The sequence below is a fragment of the Sinohyriopsis cumingii genome, chromosome 5, assembly GCF_028554795.1.
Source record: "Sinohyriopsis cumingii isolate HCF-2022 chromosome 5, ASM2855479v2, whole genome shotgun sequence".
Lineage (NCBI taxonomy): Eukaryota > Metazoa > Mollusca > Bivalvia > Unionida > Unionidae > Sinohyriopsis > Sinohyriopsis cumingii.
This window is the reverse complement of record NC_142965.1, coordinates 109,903,137-109,931,132: the sequence shown is the minus strand read 5'-3', so window position 1 is coordinate 109,931,132 and position 27,996 is coordinate 109,903,137. Positions and strand designations below refer to the sequence as shown.

General features: G+C 33.2%; 1 protein-coding gene across 1 annotated transcript; it reads left to right on the top strand.

The window, feature by feature from the left end:
* The first annotated feature begins 32 nt into the window (after window positions 1-32).
* Window positions 33-27,996, top strand: LOC149799972 (cyclin-C-like). Its single transcript, XM_089959498.1, has 11 exons — window positions 33-132; window positions 8,322-8,428; window positions 11,376-11,460; window positions 12,721-12,790; window positions 15,824-15,875; window positions 16,748-16,839; window positions 19,006-19,100; window positions 20,412-20,479; window positions 21,544-21,623; window positions 23,673-23,791; window positions 25,539-27,996. Exons 1-11 carry the CDS (start codon window positions 101-103, stop codon window positions 25,597-25,599), a joined length of 861 nt encoding a protein of 286 aa, XP_089815624.1. The 5' UTR covers window positions 33-100; the 3' UTR covers window positions 25,600-27,996.

The window sequence follows — 27,996 nt, the reverse complement described above, 5'->3', positions numbered from 1 at the left end:
ATGAATTCCGGTTTGTCTTGTTCGAAAAGACCCAACGTGATCCGGATGCCTTGGATCGAATGTTAGATGTACCAGCCAATTTTCCTCGGAAACTGATAATATGGCCGGGAACTTTTGGCAGAGTTCACATTAGTAATCTTATTCCTTATTTTTTTTTTAATATATATATTTATATTTTTGTATTTCGTTTAATCAGTGTTGATTTATTATTTCTTGACTAAAAGAGCTGAGTCTTGAATTAGTGCTCTAATATTTGTTTGTATCATTAGTTTTCGAGTTTAATGATGGAGGTCTTATGAAGTTATGGATCACTGATAAACACTTTCTTGGACATTATGTGATCGGATGTAGAGTTGCAATATTTATTGTTCAAAGCACAGACACAGAGATAACACTTTGTCAAAATAACATAGGTGTCAACCCCTTGAAACGAAAACCTGTACCAATAAAATAAAAATCATACAAAGACCAAATGGGCCCCGAGTGGCTGCGTGAGTTCGAATCTCAGGCTTGGCTAACGTTTGTACGTGAGAAAGCCTGCCAGTAGCTTCTCGTGGGTCGGTGGTTCTTCCCGGGATTTCCAGGGTTCCTTCTCCACCAATTATACTGGCCGCCATCTATAGCCTATCTTGTGCTGAAAAATGGCGTTAAACACTACAACAACAACAACAACAAAGACCAAAAAAACACAACTAATATTATAAAACGTAAGATCAGCAGTTTTAAAACAACAAATGCTATACACAAAGTATTTTTACACATACCTAACTATTTACATTTCTTAAACTTTATTTCATTCTGTTTACTTATAACACTATCATCTTCCTGCTTTGGCTGAGCAAAAAAACTTTTCAGAGCGATAAAGGACAAGATCTTGACACTCAGGAGTTGAACTATGAAATGAAACTTGTTTCATTATCAAAAGAAAAGCATGGTTTTCAGTGTGATTTGAGTGATTATTTTGGGCCACCCTGATCTCGTTAAATTCTCCTTCTAAAAAATAATGATGCCCAGAGTCTTGGATACATACAAAAAAAAAAAATGGTATTTAAGAAACATACAAAATGGTTGTATGGCCATACACTAACAAAAATAGAAAAACCATACAAGTTGACACCTATGAAATAATGACAGATTGATCTGTATAAAAAATGCATTAGTTTTGTTGGAGTTAAAATTGATAAAGTTTTGGATCGTTTTTCTGTTTTTGTTTTGTGCAAAGTGCACTTAAATACTAAAACACGTGTTACAGCAAGAAATTGTTGAAAATAAACACGAAATAACAGACAGGAAGCATAGACTTTGAAATTAATTTTTTCTTCTAAATTTAAAAGCGCATACTGAAAAGCCAGTTGAAGATTCTGGACTAGTTGGTTTTGGTTCACTTAAGCACTTTAACTGTTTCCAAAAGTACTCCATTGAGACTGACATTCCTTATTTCATTTGAAACAATAGTTTATTTAGTAATACATGCACATCAAAGGTATATTTCCTCATACTCTTTGCACGCAGGTGCTGCAGTGGCTAAATTGGTAAAGTGTTGAACTCATCATAATCTAATGGTTATGGGATCATTACCCATCATGTTTTATTGTGTCCTTGGAAAGGGTACTTAGATCTCATGTTCTCCGCATGATGTAGCAAACAGTGTGTTAAAAGGGCTGTTAAAAAACAATAAACAAAACACAATCTTTGTATGTTTGTAACTATGCTCCCCATTTCTTAAAATTTTGTGTATTATATCTAGAGATGTCAAAATTTTCGGAAATTTCTACCAGGTACCTGTCAATCATAATGATCGGTTACCCAGGTACCCGATCAAAGAGAAATTGTATTGAATGTGAACCTGATATGCTTTGTTGTAGGTTCATGCATCCCAATCACCAAGAGATATGTGTAATTTATTACTATTATAGGTGGCAGAAAAGCATACTATGAGCATAAAAAAGAGCATTCTATATATTACATGCCATAATTACAGAAAACTATGAAAAACATACATATTTCTACAGTTAAAATGTTTGTCACAAATCGGCTAAATTCATGTGGATCAGTAGTTAATACAAGAGTATAGACATTAAAGAACTGAATAAATTATTTATGCGTAACACTCATTTTAATTAGTCTACTTTCGCGAATTCGTAAAGTCCACAAATGATGACTATTGTAGTATCCTTGACCTACCATGGTTCATCCCTTAATGACAGTCTGGTGCGACATGTTTTTAAATTTAACAAAGTCCCCCTTCTCTAATATTTTTTAGTCATAACATCCAACAGTCAAATTGATACAGCCCATTTTTTTATGATATCTGGCACCATTTATTTTTAGTTTAGACTGGTCCACTATATATGAATCTATGACAAGTGGTTTCACATTTAAGAATTCTGTCTGTTTCAAGTAAAATTAATGCAAAAATTACCATATTTACAAAAACTTACAAAAATGGTGCTAACAGCTGCCTCACTTGGTGCTTAGCATTAAGAGGTTAGTGTTAGGACTAGTCATTCTTGTGTTAGGATAATGTGACTGGGTGGGACATCGTGCTACATGTCTGCAGCATGATGCCTCAGTGCTAAGACATCACTATAAAACTGTCACACTGCAGACATAGTAGTGAAATGACTGAATTTTTTTTAAAGCTACATTAAAAATCCAAATCAGACAAACACACACACATACACACAAACATATTTACACATGTGGTCATTTTGTATTTTATTTTTTAAAGTGTTATTACATAACCTAAATTTTCCCCTGTATTTAAATATTTCAGTGAAAATTTTTATTCTGTTTAATTGTTGAATTTCGTTCATTTTTCCGCATATGGAATAAGAAGTGCATGTTATGGTAACCAAGTTTTTATGTTGCCATTGTCGTGACAAAAAATATCTGCCCTGGGTTTCCCGCTAATGTAAAAAATCCAGCAAACATGTGAACAGTGGCCCTGACTTGAACAGCTAATACTCGTTCCAGGGCCACAAACTTGACGCAAAAATATAATTAGTTGCACGGGACATTTATATTGTGCTTTCTTTTATTTCAACTGTAGTACATATTTAAATTTTACCTTTTTGAATTCTTCTCAATCAGTACTTACTGTCACTGTTAACAAAACATACCATGGATGGGCACAAAATTAGGATGGTCTAGCTTTAAATATCAGCATTGATTCTTAAATAGGTCATGTGAGAAAGGAGAGAAGTGTCCTCCCTTGTATTATTATACAGTACATGTATGGCAATTAAATTGTAAGCAGCTATATGAGCCCCTGTAATGATGAGTAAGTGCACACATGACACGAACCTCAAACTGTAATTTGTATTCTGTGTCTTGATATGAACTTGAATTTTGTATTTATTTATCGGGTACCTGTTAGCTCATTCTCTTACCTGGGTTATTGTTAGCGGGCATGTACCTGATTACCTGTTGGCATCTTTAATTATATCACTTGATTTAATGCACTTTCCTATGAAGCTTCTGACGTACATTGCACATATGATCAGGACAAAATATACATGGAGCAGATAGAAACACAAGGTTATAGAGAAAGTTGAGCCAAGAAACCTAATGTAGCATTCTTTTAAGATTTGTTATTTTTAGCTTAATTCTGACCTGATGAGAATCTCCTTCTCAAAAGCTAAAATAAACAAATTGATAAAGATCAACTTTGCTTGTGTTGAATTGGCCCTATCAATCAAAGGGGAGCTGAATTTATATCCCAGTTGAACCCCACAAAACTGGTTGTTCCTGCTTGGTAACCCTTTCATTTGTACATCTCTGGGATGTATTTTTCTACTTGGATGTGAATATTATTTAGTGTAAATTTTAGATGCATGAAAGTCGAATACACATAAATCAAAAGTTTACTGTAATTGTAAAGAAATAATATTAGATTTTGCTTAAAAAGTATTTTTTCATCAATTAACAAGGTTAACAATAGTTTCTTGAATGTATTGTTTTAGAACATCAAATTCAGAGGTCTCGAAAATGCTTAATCATGCGTATTTGGATGCCAATTTTTCATTGGGGGCACAAAAAATCCTCTACGCATGTAATAGGTGTGCGGCAAAATTCAAAGACTTGCAAGTCCTGCTTCAGCCACCTGCTTTGTTGGAAAATGTGTTGATTAGTTAGATGTGCTGATATTTACAATGACAGAATTTAGTGGCTGAAAGCCTCCCCCCCCAATGTACATGTTGCCATTATAAGAGTACATCAAAAGAAGATGCAGCAATAGCTGGGTGGCAAGATTAAAGGCTTTGACTGGCGCCCAGGTGGGAAAATGTACTGATATTTACAGTGCTTGAATTCAGAGGCAGAAAGACAGAGATGGTCATTGATAACAGTACATCAAATAAACATACTTAGCTTTCGTTACTGTGTTCATTTCTAAGTGTAGTGGAATAAGCAGTGCATGTGACCTTGGAATCAAGACATGTTGAGACTTAGACTTGAGTGAGTATTTTGGTGTTCAATGGCAAACATATGGAGATTGTAATGAGATTCAGGAGAGTGCTAAATTTGTTAGAAGTGATAGTTTTGATGGGACAGTAGCCAAGTGTAAAAAGTGTGTGATGCCTAACTTAGTGCTTTGAAAAGACCTTCCTTGGATTGACAAAATTCAGACTCACTCTGATGGACAAACAAATGCTATGTCAGTGCTATAAAGAACATAGAAAATTAAACTCAATGGCATCCAATAGTTCTTATAATTTGCATTGTTTTCTGGGAGGGGACTGCAACTTTTGCTGGTGTGACTCCTATTTTTACAAAAATGGGTGTCCTGGACTCCAAGTTTTAAAATCTTAGCGAGAACTAGGAACTTAATGGCAGCTTTTATAACTAATTTCTGTAGAAGTGTTTAAACTGATGAGGATATGAATATAAATCATGACATTATTCTCTCAGTTTGATTTTGACAGGATTATCACATCATTGAAATGTGATAATAACAATTGCCATTGAAGTATGAGTGGAACTAAGATGTCAATTGAGACTTTTTAGAGTGCAGAAAAGTACATAAAATTGCAAAAAATGAGACGGCAAAATATGTTTCATTTTACGAGAAATGGACTTGTGCTGAAAATGACATTAATGTAAACAAAAGGCAAAAATAATATGCAAAAGTTCTATTTGGTCGGTGGTATTGAGTATCTGTACCAAAAGCATTCATGAATTCGTCTTGACAACAGTTCACATGCACAGTCTCAAGCTAATTAGGTACTATACATCTTTTGTATAACCCATATGATATCCCACCTTTCTTCCCTAGGGCCATCTATTTAGTCATTTAACACTGTTTACTGATTAACATAATTATTTGGAATTAGGTTTTTGCACATATGCTGCTTAGTATATATTTTCATTCCTTTTTGGTTTCATTTAATGATGGTATTTTACATTTATATATATGATACATATAATGCTTGGAGTTTACTTATGTAAGTATCTTTGGTATGAAGCCAAATGCTATTTAACCTGAAGAGAAAAACTGCACAGCATGCTAAATGAAATTTGTTGAGATTGGTAGTTATTATTGATGATTTTATTGTTGTAGTCTTTTTGTGTTTTTTTTAAAGTGTTTTTAGTGTTTGTTTGGGTAAAACCTTTTAAATTTGTACAATGCTCCAACTTAACATTCGGTTTACTAAAATTATTTTTAGTGGTTAGAGCATCTGCCTCAGATTTTTTGAGGTTGTGAATTTAAATCCCATCATATCAAAGACTTATCAAAATGGTACTAGCAGCTGCCTTGCATGGTACTCAGCATTAAGAGGATAGTGTTGGGATTGGTCCACCTGGTGTCAGCATAATGTAACTGGTTGGGACATGATGCCACATGTCTGTGGCATGAAGTCCCAGTGCTAGACATCACTATGAATTGCCACACTGCAGATATTGTTGCGATATGACTGAAAAATTGTTAAAGCTACGTTAAAAATCCAAAACACACAGACTCGTATGCTTATAAATTTTGTTATAAACTGTTGATGACTGGCCTGATGCCTACTACGTCTTAGTCTGAAGATGAGCATACTACATCTTAGTCTGAAGCTTCAAGTGGCACCAATGCCTTTGTGATAAAGTCAGGTGATATGTAGTCCGATGGAAAATTCATGCTTTAATGAAAGATCTTATTACCAAGTGAAAGCAAAGATGAATATTGATGTAAGTTATCATGGTCAAAATTAAAAAGTGGAGTGCAACAAGGTACTAGTTGTTTTACCAATATTCTGTTTTTAATCTTTATAAATGACCAGCATGAAAATACACTTTTCTCAAGAATTAGCAACACTCCAAATTGAACCTCAATGCAGCAGGACATCCTTAAAGCATGTGACATGCCCAGTGAGTAGCATCATAATTTCAATACAAAAGAATGTAGACACTATGACAATAGGCAAACATGACCAATGCTGTCTACAATGAAATCAAACACATTAAGGTAAACAAAGAATTCAGGGAGTAAGATCCAGGAGTTATTCCTAAGCAGGAATTTGATATTTAGCTGTGATGTTTTAATTTTGGACAAAGGAATGTTTCTTACATTGTTAAAGTCCTTAATGCAGCCTCATTTGGAGTATGCCTTGTGTCATGGTACCACTGTTTGATGAAAGAGCAATTGTACAGAATGTAAAATCAATAATGGTTAAGAATAAAAGTGGACTGCATATCCATAGAAGTACAGAAGAGGAAGAGCAGACATTGTCCAAGTGTGCAAAATATTGCACGACATTGATAATGTTACTAAAAAAAATTGACAATGACTTAGTAATGCTTTTTTAGTAAGTTTAATTGAATTTAGAGATCATCCCTAAATTTGATTCCATTTTTATTTAATAAGCATATAAAAGTGGCACTTTATCTTACAAAACCAGACTGAGATAGTACAGTACAAAAGGGACAATATAACTTAATAGTTATGTGGAGAATCTCCATAGCTGACTCACAAAGTGATATGAATTCTGTGTGAGTTTATTCCTATGAATTAAACAACATAACTGTACCTAAGAAAGAAAATCAAGGCAGAAACAAACAAGAAACTAACCATGACTGAATAGGGTTGCATGAGAAGCTGAGGAGCAAAACCTGGAAGCATACATTCTTTAAACAGACAAGTTTTAGAAAAACAGTGCCTCAGACTAAGAATACTGAGTTGCAAAAAGAAATTATGAGAGTAAATTAGCCCATGAATATGGGTCTTGTTCACTGTGTAGATGTCATGTACAAGAATTAAACCATAATGCTTGTACTTAGAGGAGGATGCAAGATACTGTAGAGAATATATCAGAATTAAAACAGTTTTTGGTTTGGTGCTTTATGGCACAGTGAGACATGTAGTTTATTTAGTGCCAAAGCAATATGAGTAAAATGCCTTACCCAAGGACACACCATAGTAGCTGACACAGGCTGGTGCAGTGTTATGATTTAGGTCATGAAACTGGCACACCAACCACTGACCCACTGTGGCTCTCAAACAGTTTTGGTGCCCATAATCTAGCAAAATAGTTACAGTAAAGAAGAACATTAAAATGAACATAAACAAGGAAAATAATGTTATCATTGAAATAAAAATCCAGGACTCGTGGGCAAAAATATATGGATAAAATGAGCATAGGTCAAAATGACTTGGTGTTTGAATGGGATTGTGGGTAAATGAATCATATATCTTTGCTACACTGTACTATAGAACTTGGATAAATCAAATATGAATCATTTAAATACTTAGTTTCACTTCATTGACTTTTTCCTTAATAGTAAAGTCTCCAATTGCTTGTATACACAGAATCTTAAAATAAGCAAGAACTCTAAAAAATAAGCCTGCAGCATTTAAAGTTTTTAAAGTTAAGTTGTTCTTGATCGTATTTCACACTAATTTGCCTGGTTTATGTTGATGAGACTTTGAATAATTTTAATTTCAAGCATTCCCTGTTATGACTTGGAAGAGTTATGGTTCCTAATTGCCCATTCTCTAAACTTTGGTTTCTCCATAACTTTGCTAAAGAATATTGCATTTCAGCCAAAGATATTGTGTACTATTTTTTATTGATGTGACACTGAAATGAGTTGGATTTCCAGCATTCCATGTCATAATTTAGAAGAGCTATGGCCACTGATTGCCTACTGCCAAATTTTGTTTTTTTAAAGTCTTGTTCATATGAGCATATAATAGAATCTGCAACCTTTGTTATGCACCTGGCGCTACAGATTCTATGAATAATTTGGTTTAAGCATTGTACATATAGTTTTTCCCTAAGCTAGTTAAACAATCAGATTGTACATTAATGTCATTCAACATATCTGAATTTTCTTTTCAGCCAACAATGGTTACTGGACAAGCAAGATTTATTAAGAGAAAGACAAAGCGACCTGAAAGTATTATCTGAAGAAGATTATCAGAAAATTATGATATTTTTTGCTAATTGTAAGTTTAAATAGTAATTAATGTTATTTGGAGCATTGTTGATTCCTTGTGGATTCAGATGTTTAAAATAAATAAAATCAGAACCACATCTTAAGAGAAGAAAACAAAAGTAAGAACAAAAGGGGAATTAACATTTTGAAGAATATCATTAAGTTCAGGAGATTTTAAAATTTGATCAGCTACAATTAATTCATCTTTATCCTCTGCTTTGTTAGTGTTTGTAAAATTTGTAAAATGCAGTGTAAAATTAAAATCCAACATACAGTGAAATTGTACATGGTGCTTAATATGAAATTACTGTACTCAATAGTTATAATGCTACCCATGGGAGCCATATAGTATGCCACCTTGTACATCTTCAGTAGATAGGGTTACTGATCCACTTTATTCCACACTAACCATTGACATATTAAGCTTGCTGAAACAGTGTTTTGAACAAGTGTCCTCTTGGAATTGAAAGAGTCCCATATAAATCAAAATCAATGAATTAATAGAAGTCTGTTTGATTTTGTCAGATTCAGTGCCATTATTCAACACATGGTTATACATGGTAGCAAGTGTGTTTGGTGGAGGAATTACCAGGGAAGAACCAATGACCCACATGAAACTACTGGCAAGCTTTCTCACATCTTGGCCAAGCCAAGACTTGAACTTGTTTGGACAGAGATGAGATGTGTGAATGATCTGTAAATGCATGTGTCTTAGAGCATTCAGCTACCCAGGGCAAAATGTGTCACTGTGTATCAAGGCTATTGTTAGTATTCATAATCATCTCCTAATTGAAGTGTAAAAAGGAATCTAACTGAATCAGTTTCTTTCAGCTGCATCCACTCATTTGGCAGAAGAGCAGTTACTGTTTCAGCTAGTTAAATATGCCATGGATTGACGTGGAACAAAGTGACTCAATGACCCTTTACTTGCAAAAATGAACATTGTAGCCCTTTTCAGTAACCTCATTATCTCCCCTTTTTCTGAACTCTTTAGTGTATAGAGGTTGTGCTAGAAGCATTGCCGGGAAGGTATTGCCACTGGTTGACATTCACCAATTGCAACACAGAATGAAGTGAATGAAATTATATTTCTTGCCATGGGCAAACTTTCCAATTCAACACCCCAAATAAATGCACAATAAAGTAGTTAGCATAATTGTTATGCACATTGGATATAATGATATATCAAAGGGTATGTGTATAACTTATGCAGACACTTCTATTTGAAATTTAGAATATTTAGAAGAAGATAATTTGGAAATAATAAAACAGTGAACCACAATTCCTTGGTAAATCAACAACAGAAACACAAACAAATTAAAAAAAGTTATTCTGAATGTTGGTATTAGCAGTTTATTTATGTCTATTTGAACCTGCATTCATGATTATGTTTTATATTCTGCATAACACATAGAATAGTACAATACCTAATACTAGAGGGAGATAACTAGGTTTCTGAAAGCATCTATAGTGAGACCAACATATTAATTAATTGAAGAATATAATTTTATGATGACATAATGAAATGGGATCTTTGACTATACCCACCTGATAACATGATCTTGTTATCATAATGGGTCTCATATTGAGACCAGCATGTAATGAACTACATGATATTTATAATTTTACTGCCGTGGAGTGAAATGCTGTCCGTGACTGTTTATGCCTGTGAACTGTTATAAGGAAGGGCCTTATAGTAAGAGAATGTTGTTTTCAAGTAAAAATCACTTCCATTTAAGGTAAATATTAGTAAGTTGAAACTTGCGTTAATGTGGTAAAACAAATATACAGTTTAGAAACGAAGATATGGTAGGATATCTCTTGAATTATATAATAGCTGCATCCTGTTAATTCTTTTCTTGCATGTTGTTGAATAATGTCACATTTCTATCCATATCTTGAATATGTCATGTGTTGCCATTTCATTGAATAGTAAGCAATATTAAAGACGTTAGCGTGATACTATTTTTTCTTATCTGTGTTAACATTGCAAGACATAGCTGTCTTGCCTGTGTTAACGCTGCGAGGCTTTTCAGTCTTGCCCATCTTAACATTGTGAGACATATCTGTCTTGTCTGTGTTTACATTGCAAGGCATAGCTGTCTTGCCTGTGTTTACATTGCAATACATAGCTGTCTTGCCTGTGTTAACATTGTGAGACATAACTATCACTTTCCATGTGGGAGTGTTGTTTTCATCCTCAAAAGTGCTACCATTTAGTATTCAGGTTCAATGTTGAAGGTTTTGCAGGTCAGATATGGGAATTGGGTCATGGATACACATATACAGCTATATACATGTTTTGTTTGAAGATGGTGGAAAGAACAAGTTTGATATGGAAAAGTGATACATTGATGGTTATGATGTATTATCAAGTGAGTTCTTTCCCCTGATTCAGAAGAAACATAAATGCAATTGGTTTTCATTACACACAGCCTCTTTTATGATATCAAAATATTTTAAGTCTTGCTGTATGAATGAAATTTAAAACAAATGAAATTTATAAATATTTGAAATACAGTGGATGCATGGACATCAAAGAAGACACCTAAACAGTTCCAGTCTGGGTGTATGATATGGAAATAAGAATTGAGTTGCTGCGTGAAATGCCAAATTAATCATGTAAGATTAAATGACAAAGATTAAATGAATATGTAATAAATCAACACGCAGATGCCTGTGAGATATCAGGTTTCCTGAAGACTTGTTGAATATGCCGTGGTTGAAAGATAAGTATTAGTAAATTAAAAAGAAAATAACTGCTGATAAATAAATATAACGTAAATATACATCAGTAATGAGTACTGGAATCAAGATGTTCATGAGAAACTTACTTTTGAAAAGATATCTTGCAAGAAATGTTAGCTATAATAAAAGTTTCATTAATATTAGAAGAATTATTTTGTCTTTGAAAATATTAATGTGTTGATTCTTGCTTAAATTTCTGTTATTTTCAGTTATACAAGCACTCGGTGAACAGCTAAAGGTTAGACAACAGGTCATTGCTACAGCAACTGTGTATTTTAAAAGGTTCTATGCAAGGTAGATATACTGGATTTAATTATGTACAATGGTTTTCAACAATAACGCTATTCAAAGGAATCATACATACATTCTGTGATGTGGGCGAGGGTACTGGGGTACATTATATGGATCCATGACCATTACTGTGTTATATTAGAAAATATGTTATATTGTTGTACATTATTGTGAAGGAGGACTGTAATGTACATGCAACATTGAATAAGGATAGACCCAGAACTGGTGTCACATAATGTGCAATCATCAAGGTCGATATTCTTTTATTTGATCAGATTGTCCAATATGCAGTTGCCAGAATTGTGCACCTAATTATCAGGCCTGTAATTCAGGCAAAAATAAATTATTAGCAGCTTGATGTTTCATAGTTTCCCATCATTATTAGAGAGAGAGTTTCTGTTTGATCTTGACTTGAAAATACTGAATAAATTGGAATGAAAATTTGTATATGGCTTTATATGAGGGCTTTTCAAGAATTAAATGTACCGGTATGGGTGTTGTTGGCTCTTCAGAAAGTGCTTTTTAGTCATAATATAGCAAATTTTATAACGCCTTTCGTTAATTTGCATGTGAATTCTGTTTTTATTCATAGTTAACATCTGCCTGTTTTATCTTCCTTTTCTGATGCAGCCTTTTGTTTCAGTGGGCATTTATTACTTTTGTATTTGTCTGCTTTACATAAGAATAAGTACATTTTCATGGTATGACCAAGACTTTAAAATGATGAAAACAAGATTTTTGAATTTCTCATTATGTAAAAATCAGTATAAGATTTTGCAGTTTTTAACATATGAAAATTTGCGAGGACACAACAGATCCATGTGTATTAAGTAAGTGAACATGCACATATAAAATGAGGTGCAGTTGACCTGGGAATCATGGGAGTATTGACATTAGTATGAAGGAAGGCATTATGGTTTATCATATGACGCATGGTTGCAGGATTCAGTCTAATTTCACAAAGATTGTGCCAAAATGACAACCGTTGTGGGACAATCGTGAAATATGTTTTCGTGCACTGCTGTCAATTATTCCTTAAATCCTTCCAGTATTCAGAAAATTCCCCAACTTATTTTCAAATGGGGGGGGATTTTTCATTAGATTTTCAGTTCTAGAATGGATACAGTGGTAGGGCACAAAATTTTAACCATTTGTCTTGTTCGTTTGGATGAAGACGATTTTCACCAATTATTAAAAAATTTACTAAATAGTTTTTATTATCTTTGTTTATTTAAATATTTTCTTCCAATGTTTCATGTACAGAAATTCACTGAAGTCAATTGATCCATGGTTGATGGCTCCAACATGCATCTTCCTTGCATCTAAAGTGGAGGTAAGTGTAGTCTTTTAAGTGTTTTGATGTTTGTTTTTCTTTTGTTAGCTCACATTTCATTCCTATAATTATCAGGACTCAAATTCATGGGTAAAAACTTAAATCTTTGTTTCTTTCTTTACTTTTGAGTACTAACATAGCTTAATAGTTTCCTCTGGACTGTAAATGACCCATGAAGATAGTTACTGTAACCTTATTTTACAAAGAAGTTCCCATAATATGAATGGTACTAGGTTCTTGCCAAATGAAACACCGTTTATCTGTGGTAAAATCTTTATCTTTTTATGGATGTTATTTTCTTTAGAATCAAAGTCGCAATTCAAAATTTGTATTAAAATGAATGGCATGGCCATTAATGTCATTTGAAGTTTTCACTGTTATACAAATTTATCAGAGAGGATCATACAGTTTGTAGATTCTGATATGATATTTCAATCTTCCCAAGCTTATAAAACCATTGATTATTTGTTCAAAATTTTCAACCAAGGTCACTCTCAAGTTTATCTATATAACCACATATCTACTTATCTGCCTATGGGCCCCAAGTGTCTGAGTGGTCTAAAGCGCTCTCTGTTATGGATCACTGCCATCTTAACTCTGTCTGCGTGGGTTCGAGTCTTGGATTCGGCCAATGTGGATATGCGAGAAAGCTTGCCAGTAGCTTCTTGTGGGTCGGTGGTTCATTCCGGGGTTTTCCTGGGTTCTTCCTCCACCATTAATACTGGCCGCCATGTATAGCCTATTGTGTGTTGAAAAATGGCGTTAAACCCTACAACAGCAACAACATATCTATCTACATACCTACTGATCTAGCTATCTGCCAACCTATGTGCCTGTCGGCCTATCTACCTTTCTACTTTTTTACCTCCCTACCTAATTCCATAAGTTTATATATGCCTACATATCTACATATGTGTGTATGTATGTATGTATGTATGTGTGTGTGTATATATATATATATATATATATATATATATATATATATATATATATATATATATACTGTATGCTTTTTGTTTGTGTTTTATATTAGAATATTTGCAAGCCTTCTATTAGTTATTTTATACTGATGTATAATGTTACCAGATTATTATCCCAGAATAAGGGAAAAACCTTGGTTCTGACATATAATGAATGTGATTAATTTTAAAATCTTTATAATTTTGCTCCTTTTTCATAGTACAGCAATAGCTGTCTATCTGGATAGTGTACTAATCATCATTTGTTACAACGTTTAAAATGTATACAATAAACCAGTGCAGGACTGTTTCTCTGGTCTTTTCTGTCTTTAGGTGGCAACTGATCGTTAAAGATATTATAAAAGAAAGAAACAAAATTTTTCAGTTGGCCCTTAAAAGGGCCCTTTGATGGAGTTAAGTGTGTTGCACCAGATTGCTTAAATTCTTCTTTATTGTCACTCATGAAAAGTCACATCTTCATCGTTCATTCTTCTCCACTATGTAACAGAAGATTATCTTGCATTGAACTCCCTTCCAGTGGCTATGCTACTTCATAGGCAGTTATACTGTGTCTTTCACACTGTACGAGTTTCTTACATGGCCTTTTTTGATACTTTGTCAGACTATATTCGTTCAGATTCAAGATCAGACACAGAATTTCTGATTGAAAGTTCAGGCCCAGTGTTTATTTATTTGGACAATCTGTGCATTATAATTATTTGTTCCCCTCAAAGATTTAACCAGCACTGATTACCATTGAAAACACAATGCAGAATCAAAATAAACATTGATCACAGTATTGTGAAAAAGAATAACAAAAACTCAGGTTTAAGATGATAAATAAAACAAAGAACCAAGTTTATATACTGAAGAAGAGTCCATTATTTGTAAATGTACCTGGTCAAAACATTGTAATTATGTTCAGTATGTCGAAGTCTTAGTCATTGCTAATTTCCTTGAAAAGACCATGGTGAATCATTGAAGCAGTGATCACTGTATAGTCATGAAGAGTATGTAATACAGCTGTCTGTGAAATAAAGCTGAAAATCAATTTATTTTCCCCCAAGAAAAAGAAATATTTGGCAATTTCACACCTTACTTATTTTGTTTTGCAGTATGCATCATGGTTACTGTAACAGTAAAACCATACACATGACAAAGATTTGCCCTAAATGTCCCTCCATTGAGAGCATTAACACTATTTGAATTCTAAATATCATACTTCTTTTCAAAAATGAACAAAGCAGATAATAAATTAAGAAAAATGTATTAGATCAATGATTATAGAATGTTGAACATTTATTGGTGTATAATTATATTAGTTCTGCTGTAGTGCAGTATTTTTCACAGCTTTTATGGAAATGTGACAATTGAACATCAAAATTATCATTTGTACACACATGTATTTCTGGTCAAGACACAGCAAAAACCTACACAGTGATGTGAAATGAAATGAGTTTGTTGACATAAAACAATCAAAGAACATTTGTTAGTAAGCATTGTTAATTCTTGAAGAGGCTAATAAACCATGTAGTTACATTATCATGGATTTAACATTGTGCAATGAGAGAATGTAGAATGAAGCAGTGTTAAGGCCTTGATCCTTTTATCAGATTGACCTGGGGAAAATGTTTTTGTCTTCTGTAAAATGTTCTTCCCATCCAGAAAATAAGATATTACATAACCTTAAGGTATATTATACACAATACACTTCAAATTAGGGTATAACTGTAATTTGTCAGAAATATCTGCATTTTTTTTCTTTACCTCCATCTTGGTTTTCCTGCCTACATCCATGATTTTCTACTAAACCTCCTGAAAGATCATGCCAGATATAATCACTCTCCCACAGTTGGTGTTCATGGAGGTTACTTGGGGAGACCATATCACCTATGACAATGTGGCAAACAAACCCCACCCCTTCCTTCCAATGGGGCTGCATGCAAGGTTGGAAATCTTCACTACCATACTCATTCTTCCAAAGCATACAAAATCATTGCTTTTCTTCAGTCAGTATAGGTGGAGTTCAGGTTGTACAGTGCTGATATGAAAATTAATTTGTATTCTTTTCCAGGAGTTTGGTGTTATATCCAACAGTCGACTAGTCTCAACATGTCAAACAGTTGGTAAGAGATTTTGTGCAGTATTCTTTGTTGTTACCCAATATTAAAGTTGACTTGTTCTTATCATTATTGTCCTGGTTTTTTTTATAATATAGGGACTGGATAGTTCTCTTTTGTTATTTGTTAGTCAGTTTCACAGCAACGACCACTAATAACATCCACGATTGAGGATAGATTGTGTGTGTGTGTTTCCTTGATTTTTGTCATGTTTTTAGTTATAAATAAGTTGTTTACTAATATTTAAGTTCAAGGTCTAGCATTATTTTACAATATTAGAATGTTCTGGAAGAGATCTTATGAACAACATCCTGGTCATTTTAGGTTTTTAATGTAAAGTTGTTGTAAACAAAGTTATTCATTCCCATTTTAAGTTCAGCCTGTGCATTCATTTTTCTGTTGTGTTCAGTTATAATTTGAGAGGACTTTATTTATAACTATTCATTTGAATTACAAAATGCTCATTGACTTTTTAGAGTAAAACACTATTTTGGATTATTGTTGTATTATATCATTGTGATACATCAAGACTGCTGGTACATCAGCTTATTCAAGACTCTTGGAACATCAGGACATTCATTATTTAAATTCATTTGGAAACTATACTTTGGACTTGTGATAGGATTATTTGGGATTTAATTCACATTACTGTAAGTTCCTCTTAATTTTTGACTTTGTAACAGAGAGAAATAAATTATTTGTTAATTTTAATAAACTTGTTGGTTTTGCTTCTTTATTTTACTTAGTTTAAGACTATTGAGTTGTATCAAACATTAAGACAAAGTGTATAGTTTTTATTTCTCACACTACATGTAATCTATCTGAGATGAGCAAATTAAAATAAAAATAAACAATTTCTTATTATGAATGTTTTTCAGTTAAGAACAAATTTTCTCATGCCTACCCCCAGGAGTACCCATACCGCATAAGCAATGTCTTGGAGTGTGAATTTTACTTGCTGGAAATGATGGTAAACAATTTGACCTTTTTCTTGTGTTAGAGGTCTGTTTATAAAAGAACATGACAGATAAGATACTTAGATCAAATTGGGAGATTTAATTTCAGATCAGAGTGATTTTTATTGGAATACATTTTTAGCTTATAAAAGGAAGAAAATAACTGGAAATTAGCATGCTTATATTTAACTAACTTCACTCAATTTGTCAAAGAAGTAACTAATTCAGTAGCATGATAGAAGCATTAAATTAATTGTTAATATCGAGATATTTTCACATAATTGAACATTTCTTAACTTACATTTATAGCGTAATTTGCAATCTGTTTAAAATCAGATCAACACTTCCCTGGGTGAAGATCTGACAGCAACCACTTAGGGGTCATGTTCTGGTGACCTTTGAATCAACCAATGGAATTGCAGCTTTCAGAAATTTAAAAGTGAATCAGATTGATAGGTACAGACTGATGCTCTTCAGCTATACTGTTCAGTTTCCAAGATGCAAAGATATAAGAGTTCATCTGACCGGCTGATAAAATTAGTGATTTATGGTGATAACACAGGTCACCAGAACATGACCCCATAGGAATTGCTGTCAGATCTTCATGTAGGACAGTGGAGATCTGATTTTAATCAGATGGGCATAACTTGTTCATTGATACCTTTAGTCTAAAAGTCTGTATAATGATGTATTGACACTCAACATGTTACAGTACTATACTATTGTAGTTGATATGATTAAATAGTTAGTAGAATATGCAGCAGGGCCTAATTCACTCAGACAATAGATATTGGTGTGCTTGCGTATTGTTTGCATTGTCTGGATGAATGACTTTGTATACAGTCAGTGTGCTTAGTGCTTGCTTACAAGCATGCCTTTTTCTTGAGTGGATCAGACTGCTCCGGTGGCCTAATAAGTTGGAGCATCCACCTTGGATGCAGTAGGTCACGGGTTCGAACACCAGCCACATCATACCAAAGACTTATAAAAATGATGCTAGCAGCTGCCTCGCTTAGCACTGAGCATTAAGAGGTTGGTGTTAGGACTGGTCAGCCCGGTGTCAGGATAATGTGACTGGGTGTGTCATCATGCTAAATGCCTTTGGCATGATGCCTCAGTGCTAGACATCACTATAAACTGCCAAACTGCAGATATCATAGTGATATGACTGCAAACATTTTAAAGTACATTAAAAATCTAAATCACACCCACATACTTCTTGAGTGGATCTGACCAAGATATATATTAAAGTTACAACCAACAGGTCATGCTGCTCAAACTGTTATATATTTTCATTTCTAAATCAGGCTCAATGACAAACTGCATAAACCCAGATATGCCATCACATAATGCACCAGAAGATCTGGGTTTATGCAGTTTGTCTGGAGTAATCGGTAGAACAAGCAGCACAGATCTTGATATAATTGTGCACTATGCAAGTATACATGGTATATGCTTTCTATAGCCATGTTTTATTTGTTGCAAACTTATTTTTAAAAAAAGGCTCTTATTGAGACTTTTAGCTGACATCTCAGCTATTTTGTTCTCGCAGGTTCATTTTGAAGTGATTCATTCTTGTCAGTTTTTTCTTTCACAGTTATAAACTATATTGATTCTATTCTTTAATTTATTTATATAATTATATTTTTTATAGTTTTTCATAAGTATTCAATATAAACACCATGCCATCATTTGTTGATTCATCACTACTTATTCTTTAGAAGAAAATGTCTCTCTGCAGAAAGTAAGAAAATTGTCTTAATACCATTCTCAGAATCTCAATACACGATGTATAATTTCAGTAGTCTTATGTCAGTAGACCTACTGTATGATTTCATTAGACTTGTCATGTCAGTAGACCTACTGTATACTTTCAGGAGATTTATAATTTGAATAGACTTTCTCTGATTTCAGTAGACCAATAATGTGAATAGATGTAATGTATAATTTTAATAGACTTGTGTAACTTTGACCAATTTATAATGTCAGTAGACTTACTGTTAATGCCAATAAACTGGCAGTTGAACAGAACCTTACATTGCATTTTGTTCTGATTATTACACTAGTGACCTGCAATAATTTCATTTTTTTCATGAATCAGTAAAAGATAATGTATGGCTTTTAAATTCTGATTTTCATATTTAAAGGAAATGTATTATATATGCATACACCTTTTGTAGGATTGTTGTCTAGTTGTGTACCATCCTTATCGACCACTCACCCAGTTTGTGTCAGATTTTAGCAACACAGATGACAGCATTCTGGCTCTAGCATGGTAAGTCCTGACAGTTTTTCTAGATTTATTTGGACTTTGTTCTTTATTTAGTTTTTTTGTTTTTTCTGTGTTGTATTGAGATGAAATCATACTGCATTTTTCTTGCATAGGACACATGTACCTGATTCACTGCTAGGTTATGAATGGTGAACATCAATCATTGTGTTGTCTGTCACTGTCCAATCACAGTGAAACACATTTTTGTCAATTATGTTCATCATCAACCCATGAGGCAGAAACACCTTTTGATGTCGTTTCACCACATGAGTCATTCTGTAGCATACTTGTCCATAAGAATCTGAATTACATAATTGATTTTATAAAAGGTGCTACACTTATGCTCTTTGCACATGAATTTATAAGCATTCTTGGTATATACTCTATTATACCCATTTACATTTTGCACTTTTTTTAGAGAGCCACATTGTTTCAGTTGTTAAGGCATTGGATTTGTGACCAAAATAATGCAGGTTTATTCTCTCATTGGATCATCTTGGATTGGTTATCTTAGCATGGCCTTGGGCAAGACATTTTACTCTACATGCTATAACCTTTAAGGTGTTGTTTTGCCATAAAATACTACACCCCAAACCTAAACTTTTATTATTACATTAATTACTTTTTGCCTTTTACCTTTTGACATTTTCCTTTTTTATCCCTTTACTGAAAGTTATATGTTTTTTGTATCCTTATAAATATTACTATTGTAATGGCACTTTATGACCTAAAACATGCTGATGTTCTGTTAAATCTCAATCAGTCAGTCGATCAAACCCAGAATTACAGTAAATTCAAGATGCTCAGGATTATGAGTTATTTCCCCTTGATAACTTGTGCTGCTGCTGCTATCTGTCTTTTTGTAGATTCATAAGCTGATGATTCAAGAGGGTGTTTTATAGAACTAGAGTTAACAATAAAATATATTTCTTTAATGGAACATAGAATATGTTTCAGATAAACTTAGGAAAAAAGAGCTAGATTTGACTTGCCTCTACATTTTAATTAAGGCAAATTATCATAAGTTTGATGTGGAAATTATTAGTTGTCACCAGTCATAGATTAGGCTTCTTATTCTGTTGTATGGCAGTTTATTTAGATTAATGCCTTTGAAGACTACAGGCAGAGTTTCATTTCTATTCTGTTGTATGGCAGTTTATTCAGATTAATGCCTTTGAATACTACAGGCAGAGTTTCATTTCTATTCTAATGTTAATGTCTTTTTCACACAACATAGCTTTTTATTCTCATAGGTTCTTGTATGTGCAGGGATAACTGTATATCTTGTGATGATCTTAGTTTACTTTTATTCAGGAGAATTGTCAATGACAGCTTGCGGACAGATGTCTGTTTACTGTATCCACCTTATATGATTGCTTTAGGTAAGGCTAATATGCTAATTATGCATGTTTGTTTATTAAGTTAAAAGATGTTACCATTCACCTTATTTCTGTTCATTATTAGGTTTGATTTTGGATGCAGGGATGTGTATCTGTTGTCTACATATTAATGGCATTCTTTTGTTTTGATTGCCAATGCTGCCATGCAAAACTTCTTTTCTTGTTTTCCATCTGAAAAGAAACAAAAGATAATAGGACCCCAATATCTTGATGCAGAAACATGGCTTGTCACTGTCAAAACAATTGTGTCCTGAATAAGAATAGCCAGCAGAATTAGCATAATTGACAGACAAGTGCTATTTAAAAATAATGCTAGCAGGAAAAAATTTTGGCTATTGAAAATAATAATTGTAAAGTTATAATTAAGCACTAATGCACACCCAACCATAAACAACATACACCCAGTACACTTATCACATAGTGGACTGGCAAATGAGTGTGATTTATACACTGAGAAATGTGCTTATTTAGACAGAAGAAAAATCAGTGGCAGAAATTATTCAGGGATTGATGTCTAGCCAAGGGAATAGTATAGGTTACAAATATTACTAGTTTCCAACATGCTTGTGCCAAGAACTTTATGGTATGTTCCACATGCAAAGCATGTTGTATCTTATTTTGGCAGCCATTTGCAATACTCAGTAGCTAATAAGGTCTCAAGTAATCTATTAATTGTTTGAAATATTCCAAAGATTGGCAGCTGTTTAATATAATAAATGCAAATACTGATTAATGCTAATTCCAAAAATGCTCAGTAAAATACATGCTTTGGATCTAAATATCTGACTTTGACCAAATTTCTTTTGATTATTGAAATTTCTATTTGTCCTTGTTTCTGTATAATTGCATTAATTTTAAATTTGTATGGATTTTCATTTTGTTTCTTTACTTATTCATTTACAGACTTGACTATTCATTGCAGAGAATTATAGTTTTTATTGTTGAAAATGTGCTTGATTTTGTTAGGGGCTTATGTTTGATGAATGTAACCAGAGTATTAAATCCACCATCATCTGAAGTGATTTTAGACATGGTTTCCATTACAGCTGCCTTACATATTGCCTGTGTTATACAACAGAAGGATCTAAAATCCTGGTTTGCTGAACTTTCTGTAGATATGGATAAGGTAAGCAGGTTTTTTTCTTTGGTGACACTTGCTGCTTGACATTATTTAAAGGCTACAAGTAATTCATTTGCACACTGTTTATAACCAGCTTTAGTTGGAACACATTTTAATTTCTTTTTATTTAATTTTTAAGAGTTCATTTTTATATTCAGGGTTGTCAGATGTCCATATCTCTTATTAAGTGGTTTTTACACAGAAATACAAATTAGAAAAATGACTTGAATTTTGATTGTATTAATTATATTTTCTTTAAGAAAAACTTTACTTGACCGAGGGTTCCTCCCAAAATTATTTTCAGTGTATAGGAGAGCCTTAGTATAATGTGATTTGCTAAAATATGAATTTGGATATAGGATGACCATGTCAAGGGTCCTGATTGTTTTGTCATAGATGTCCTGTGTTACCTGATTCTACTCAAAACATCAGCTAAGGTGACAAACAAGTAAATATAACTTAATAAATTGGCTAATAGTTGAGTTATTATGTAACATAATAGGGTTTTTGTTTTGCACTTACACAATAAAACTTGTACACACATTAAAGAATTTTTTTATCAATCTCAATATTATGTGTTTCGGTGTATAATGCAGTTGGCGGTTATGGAACCTAACTGTAGCATTATAGTGAGGTTTTCCTGTATTTATATAAAGCAGGTCTAGAATTTAATAGAAATTTCATTGTAATCAGAATGGACTAGTATGTTGATTTATGCTGTTTTGTCACTATCCTTGCCAGAGAACAATTTCAGACATACGATTAACTAGGTGTCAGACAATTCACATTATGAAAACCACCAGTCCAATAGAAAATGTACTAGCAGACTTTTTTTAATTTTGAGACCAGTAAAGAATATTTAAAAACAGCCCCAGTTTTGTCAGTTTACTAAGAACAGCTGCACATCATTTGTGTTACAGCATAGAGAAAGAGTCATACATTGTAGCAGTTTACTTTTGCAGATGATATATATAATGATTTTGTTTTAAAAATAGAGCGGGTTTAACTTCCGGCATTTTCTTTGCTAGTGGCAAATATATGGAGGTTTTTAATTGAAAGAGGACAACTTGTGTTATTTTCTTCACCCAACAATAATTGATCTTTTATAAATCAACACTCCATGAAGCACTGGTCAAACAGATTTTTTATGATACCAGGATGAGCAAATCATGCAGTTGGAATATGTCATTTAATGAAAATAGTTTGTTTCATTAGAAAAGATATGATAGGCAATGCTGTCAAATTAGTCTGAGACGTTGGCTGGGCTTAAAAACAAGAATACTTCTTGGTCCTTATTTTGAGAGGTTGGTTGTCTACTCTTTGTCGGCAGTTGCCAGTTGAAGTTGATGGCATGAGCAGCCCTTTGTATTGCTGGCAGCAGTGTATAGGCTGTTTCTTTTATGAGCTTGATGGGTTATTTTGTTTTTATTAATTACCGGTTGACATTCTTGGCATGAACAGGTCTTTATAGTGTTCATAGCAGTGAATAGGTTACAGTCATCCCTAGAAATATTTAGTCACAGCAACAGTGACAGCAAGTAATTTATTTATTATTCACTTTAATGTATCAATACAAATGACCAGGTGTCTTCGGGAGGAAGAAACCTTTTTTAAAGACACTATTGCTTTTGTTGCTAATGTACAAAATAAGATTGAAACAGATACAAAAAATTGTAGATTATTTCACTGAGTTTTATTTCAAAGTTTTAACAAATGATAAATAATTTTCAACATTTATTTTAATGGATAACAATTTTGGATTGGATTTATTTTCATGCTAAGCATATATATTCAAAATAAATGCATATGACCATAGATAATATATGAAATACATTTACAGATTTAAAGCATTTTCTTCTGTCTCCCATAGTTGATTGTCATAGCACTGATTGTTAGACAACATTGTTATAAAGTTCTCTATATACAATTCTTAAACTGACTTGGAAAGAGTCTTAGCTACAGGGGGAGTGGGGGGCAAAAGTGTCAGAGGTCATGGTAAGAGGAAGAAATTGAAGGGTAACAATGTACAGTCTGTATAATTCATTCTGATTTCAGATTTTGGAAATTACAAAACAAATTCTAAAATTATATGAATTATGGAAAAATTACGATGAAAAGAAGGAAATAGCAGCTGTGCTAAATAATATGCCCAAAGCAAGGACGAGTCCTACTCCGTAAGTATACTCTCAAAATATTCCACTTTTTGTTATCATATCCATGTCTGTATTGATTCAGAGCTTATATTTAATAATAATGTCTTTCTCTCAGAATACACTGAAATATGCCTTAATTGACACTGCCATTAAATATATCATTCCGAACAGGACAAAACATTTTGTTTCTTTAGAGTCTTTTTTTAAGCATGTTTTACAGAGTATGCCTTAAGGAAATATAAATGTCCCATATGTCAACACATCCTCTTTTAACAATTTTTCTGCAGTTTTCTCAGGCTTTCATAAAAAATAACTGAACATACATTTATATATTTCTACAATTAGCATGTCATGTAATTAGTTTATGTGTGACAGCTCCAATGGCCTAGGTGGTGAGAGTTACACCTCTGATGCCAGAGGTTGTTGGTACAAACCCTGGTCAAGTATGCAAAGTGGGTGGTCATGGGTTCAAATCCCAGTCAAATCATACCAAAAACTGATAAAAATGGGTACTAACAGCTGCATTACTTGGTGTTCAGCATTAAGAGGTTATTGTGAGGAGTGAGTGACCAGGTGTCAGGATAATGTGACTGCATGGGACATGATGCTACGTGTCTGCCGCATGATGCCCTAGTGTTAGACATCAGTGTAAACTGCTACACAACATTGTAGCAATATGGCTAAAATTGTTAAAACTGCATTAAAATTCCTAATTGCACACAGCTTATATGTGCATCACATCTAAACAGTTTCAAATCATTGTACAAGTGTATGATTCTTATTTTGAAATTGTTTATTGAATTTTTGTTTGCGATATTCATTATCAGTACCATACTGCCATACTCCAAAAAAGCTTTTAAGATATGCATGATGTCTTTCTCTTACTAGAAGTACCCCTGTACTGTATTGATAAGCCAATCAAACGCTTGGTTTTGCTGTTAGTCAGACAGTCATGTGCTTGGAAATTCACTCTTTGTAAAGTAGTGATGACTGAAGATAATGTATAAAAGTTATAACAAGCTTTTGAGAAAAAGATGCTCAGGTTCAGAGCTGAAATCGGACTATATTTTCAGTCCAGAATTAACAGAGACAATATTCTCTGCACCACACCCCAAACTTCCACACCTTTTCATTCTCTCTCACTATATCCAACACAAGCTATAAACTGGCTGATGATTGGTTAAAAATCCCACAATTTTTTTTATAATTATTACATTTTTTAAACTGTTTTCTTTTGATACCCACACCTGGCCTAGTGGTTAGAGCATCCATCTTGGATGTGCGAGGTTGTGGGTTCAATCCAAAGCCGAGTCATACCAAAGACTTATAAAAGTGGTACTAACAGCTGCCTCGCTTGGCGCTCAGCATTAAGAGGTTAGTGTTAGGACTGGTTGGTCTGGTGTCTGGATAATGTGACTGGGTGGGACATAGGGCTGCATGTCTGTGGCATGATGCCCCAGTGCTAGACATCACTATAAACTGCCACATGGCAGACAATATAGCATTATGACTGAAAAATTGTTAAAGCTATATGAAAAATTCCAAATCACAAACACACACGTTTTCTTTTGTAGAGACAAACAAATAAATAAGCATGAAATAATCAAACAAATGAAAGAAAATTGTAGGTGTTTAAAAGTGAAAAATATTTTTTAAATTTTGAGTGCAATTTATTTTTGAATATAAAAACAAAATTAAACTTTTGCAGTTAATCATTTAGTTATGCAAATTGTGTAGATTTTGATTCATTGATGTTGTCTACTTTCAGGCCACCTAACCAGGGTCCTAGTGATGGTGCTCAGACATCACAATCTTCACAGAATACATAATGAAATAGCCCAGTGAATCTCAATCCATAACCACCAGTTTCATGATTCTGTGTACAACATTATTTTCAAAACTTAACATTTTCATATGCAACCACTTCCATTAAGAGGTCACTCTTTTCACTTGGCAGAGGTGACACCTTAACAAAGATTTGTTTGGTCTGATAAACTTTTAATTGTCCTAATAATTATTTAGGTATTAGTATAATAAGCTTGCATATTTCTATTCAACAGAATTCTTGTGAAACATATATATATATATATATATATATATATATATATATATATATATATATATATATATATATATATATATATATAATCAAGTGGTAAAGTCTGATTGATTGGTAATGTAAAAACATTTGTAAATCCTGCCATGGGTATGTAGGGTTCTTGCTCTTGCTGTCCATCCTTCCACCCGGCACTGTCTCATTAGCTGAACTAGTGTGTATTGTTTATGGATTGCCTTGAAACTTACTAAAATAATATTGTAGTTACATGAAGATGGTTATGTCAACAAATCAGATTGCTGTCACAGTTTATATTAGAGTAATTGCCCTTTGTGTCTTTCTGCTGTATGCTGGGCAAGAAAAAATGCTGTAATTGAAACTTGTCTCAGTTTTCAATTGATTCTCATGAAACTTTGTACATGTTATGGTCAGTCTTCACATTGAGAAATTACTTTTAGTTATTTTGCTCTTTTTGTCTTGCAGCTGGATGCAACATATGGCAGAAGCTTAAAACTAGCATTGCAGTTGTTGGTGGATCACCCTGAACCTTGATAATATTATGATTGTAATCTGAACAACAAATCCTACTGCTCATGAGAATTTTGTTTAAATTGTCACTCTTTTTTACTTAGGTTGGATGCAGTGTGCAACAGAATCTTGTGAATGCATGTACTCTCACAGTAGATCACCAAAAATGATTTGTACATGTTTCGGCCATCACGAGAAAATATTCTGATCTTGCAATTTTGTTTTGATTCTGCAGATTAATGCAGTGTAAGACAAAATCTTGTGAATGTGTCTTGTATTTTATTTATAGATTGCTTTGAAACTTGTTACTATTATGGTCAGCATCTATTGATGCAAATATTTACAAATCGTTAGAATCCCTTGATTTTTGTAAGAGTTGTTGCCTTTTATTCTTGCATTTGGATACAGCTCTTCTTGCAGCTTTCACTGAAACTTAGTACATGCTATGATCATTATTAGAAGATATACATGTCGACCAGTCATTGTACTCGTGCTGTTTTTAGAAGAGTTATATCCCTTGATTTGACTATAGGCTCATCTCCATCATGGTGTAGTGATGGGATATTGGTTAGGCATTGACTATATTTATCTGAAAAAAACAATCTTATCCTCCCTCAAGTTTCTTTCCTTTCCTTTTTGTTTTTTCTCTCATAATTTTGTGGTAATTTTACATCCTTTCATTTCCACTAACACATTTCTAGCTTTGGTTAACCTTAATGAGAGTTAATAATAGTAACATTTGTAGGTTGCATTCTACATAGGATTACATAGGCTAACTTTCAAGTATATGCTTATTTAACTTGAACACATGACACGGTCATACTGGAATTACAGTAAAATTGTCTTCATCCACAGTCATCTTTTGATGATAGATTTGAATGGTGCTTTGGATAGCAGTACTATAGGTTGTAATCATCTTTTAGAATGTGTTGTGAAATGGAAATCATTATCAATTATTGGAGTTGTTTTAATGTATTATGTTAAATTTATGCAGACATCATAATTTCAAACTGTTGGAGATGGAAGTGTGTGTGTTGGGGGGGGGAAAGAGTTTGTGTGTTTCTGTGTGCAGGAGGTTGAACGTGGCAGATCTTGAAAGTATCCTTTAATTATTTCATTGTTATATATATATATATATATGTGTGTGTGTGTGTGTGTGTGTGTGTAAGATTATTTGATCTTATAAATTAAAGAGATGTATTGAAGTCACCAACACTTATTTTTTCATCACCCCACATTAATGGAAGCTTTATATAGCTGCAGCTTTGGCCCCATTCTGCTTGTCCATCCATATACCCATCAGTACCCTGGATTAATCCTGATGTTAAACTTTTGTAGATGAAGTGAAAGCTTTTTACTTTGATTTTGTGTATGCATTTTATAGCTACATAAAATGTTGACTCTACAAAAGTCGGTTTCATGTCTTTGCTTGCAAGCTGATTGAATATGACTGAAAGGCAGAGTGTATGTCATATATCCTAAGTAGTCTTCATTGAACCTCATTATGAATAAAGGACAGCAAATATTTGTGTTTCATGGTAATGGAGATTATTTATTTTATTATGTATGTGCTTTTTTCATAACCTGTTAAAAACAAAGAGCACAACCTGTCTGTATATTTTTGAAATAAAAATAAAATGTA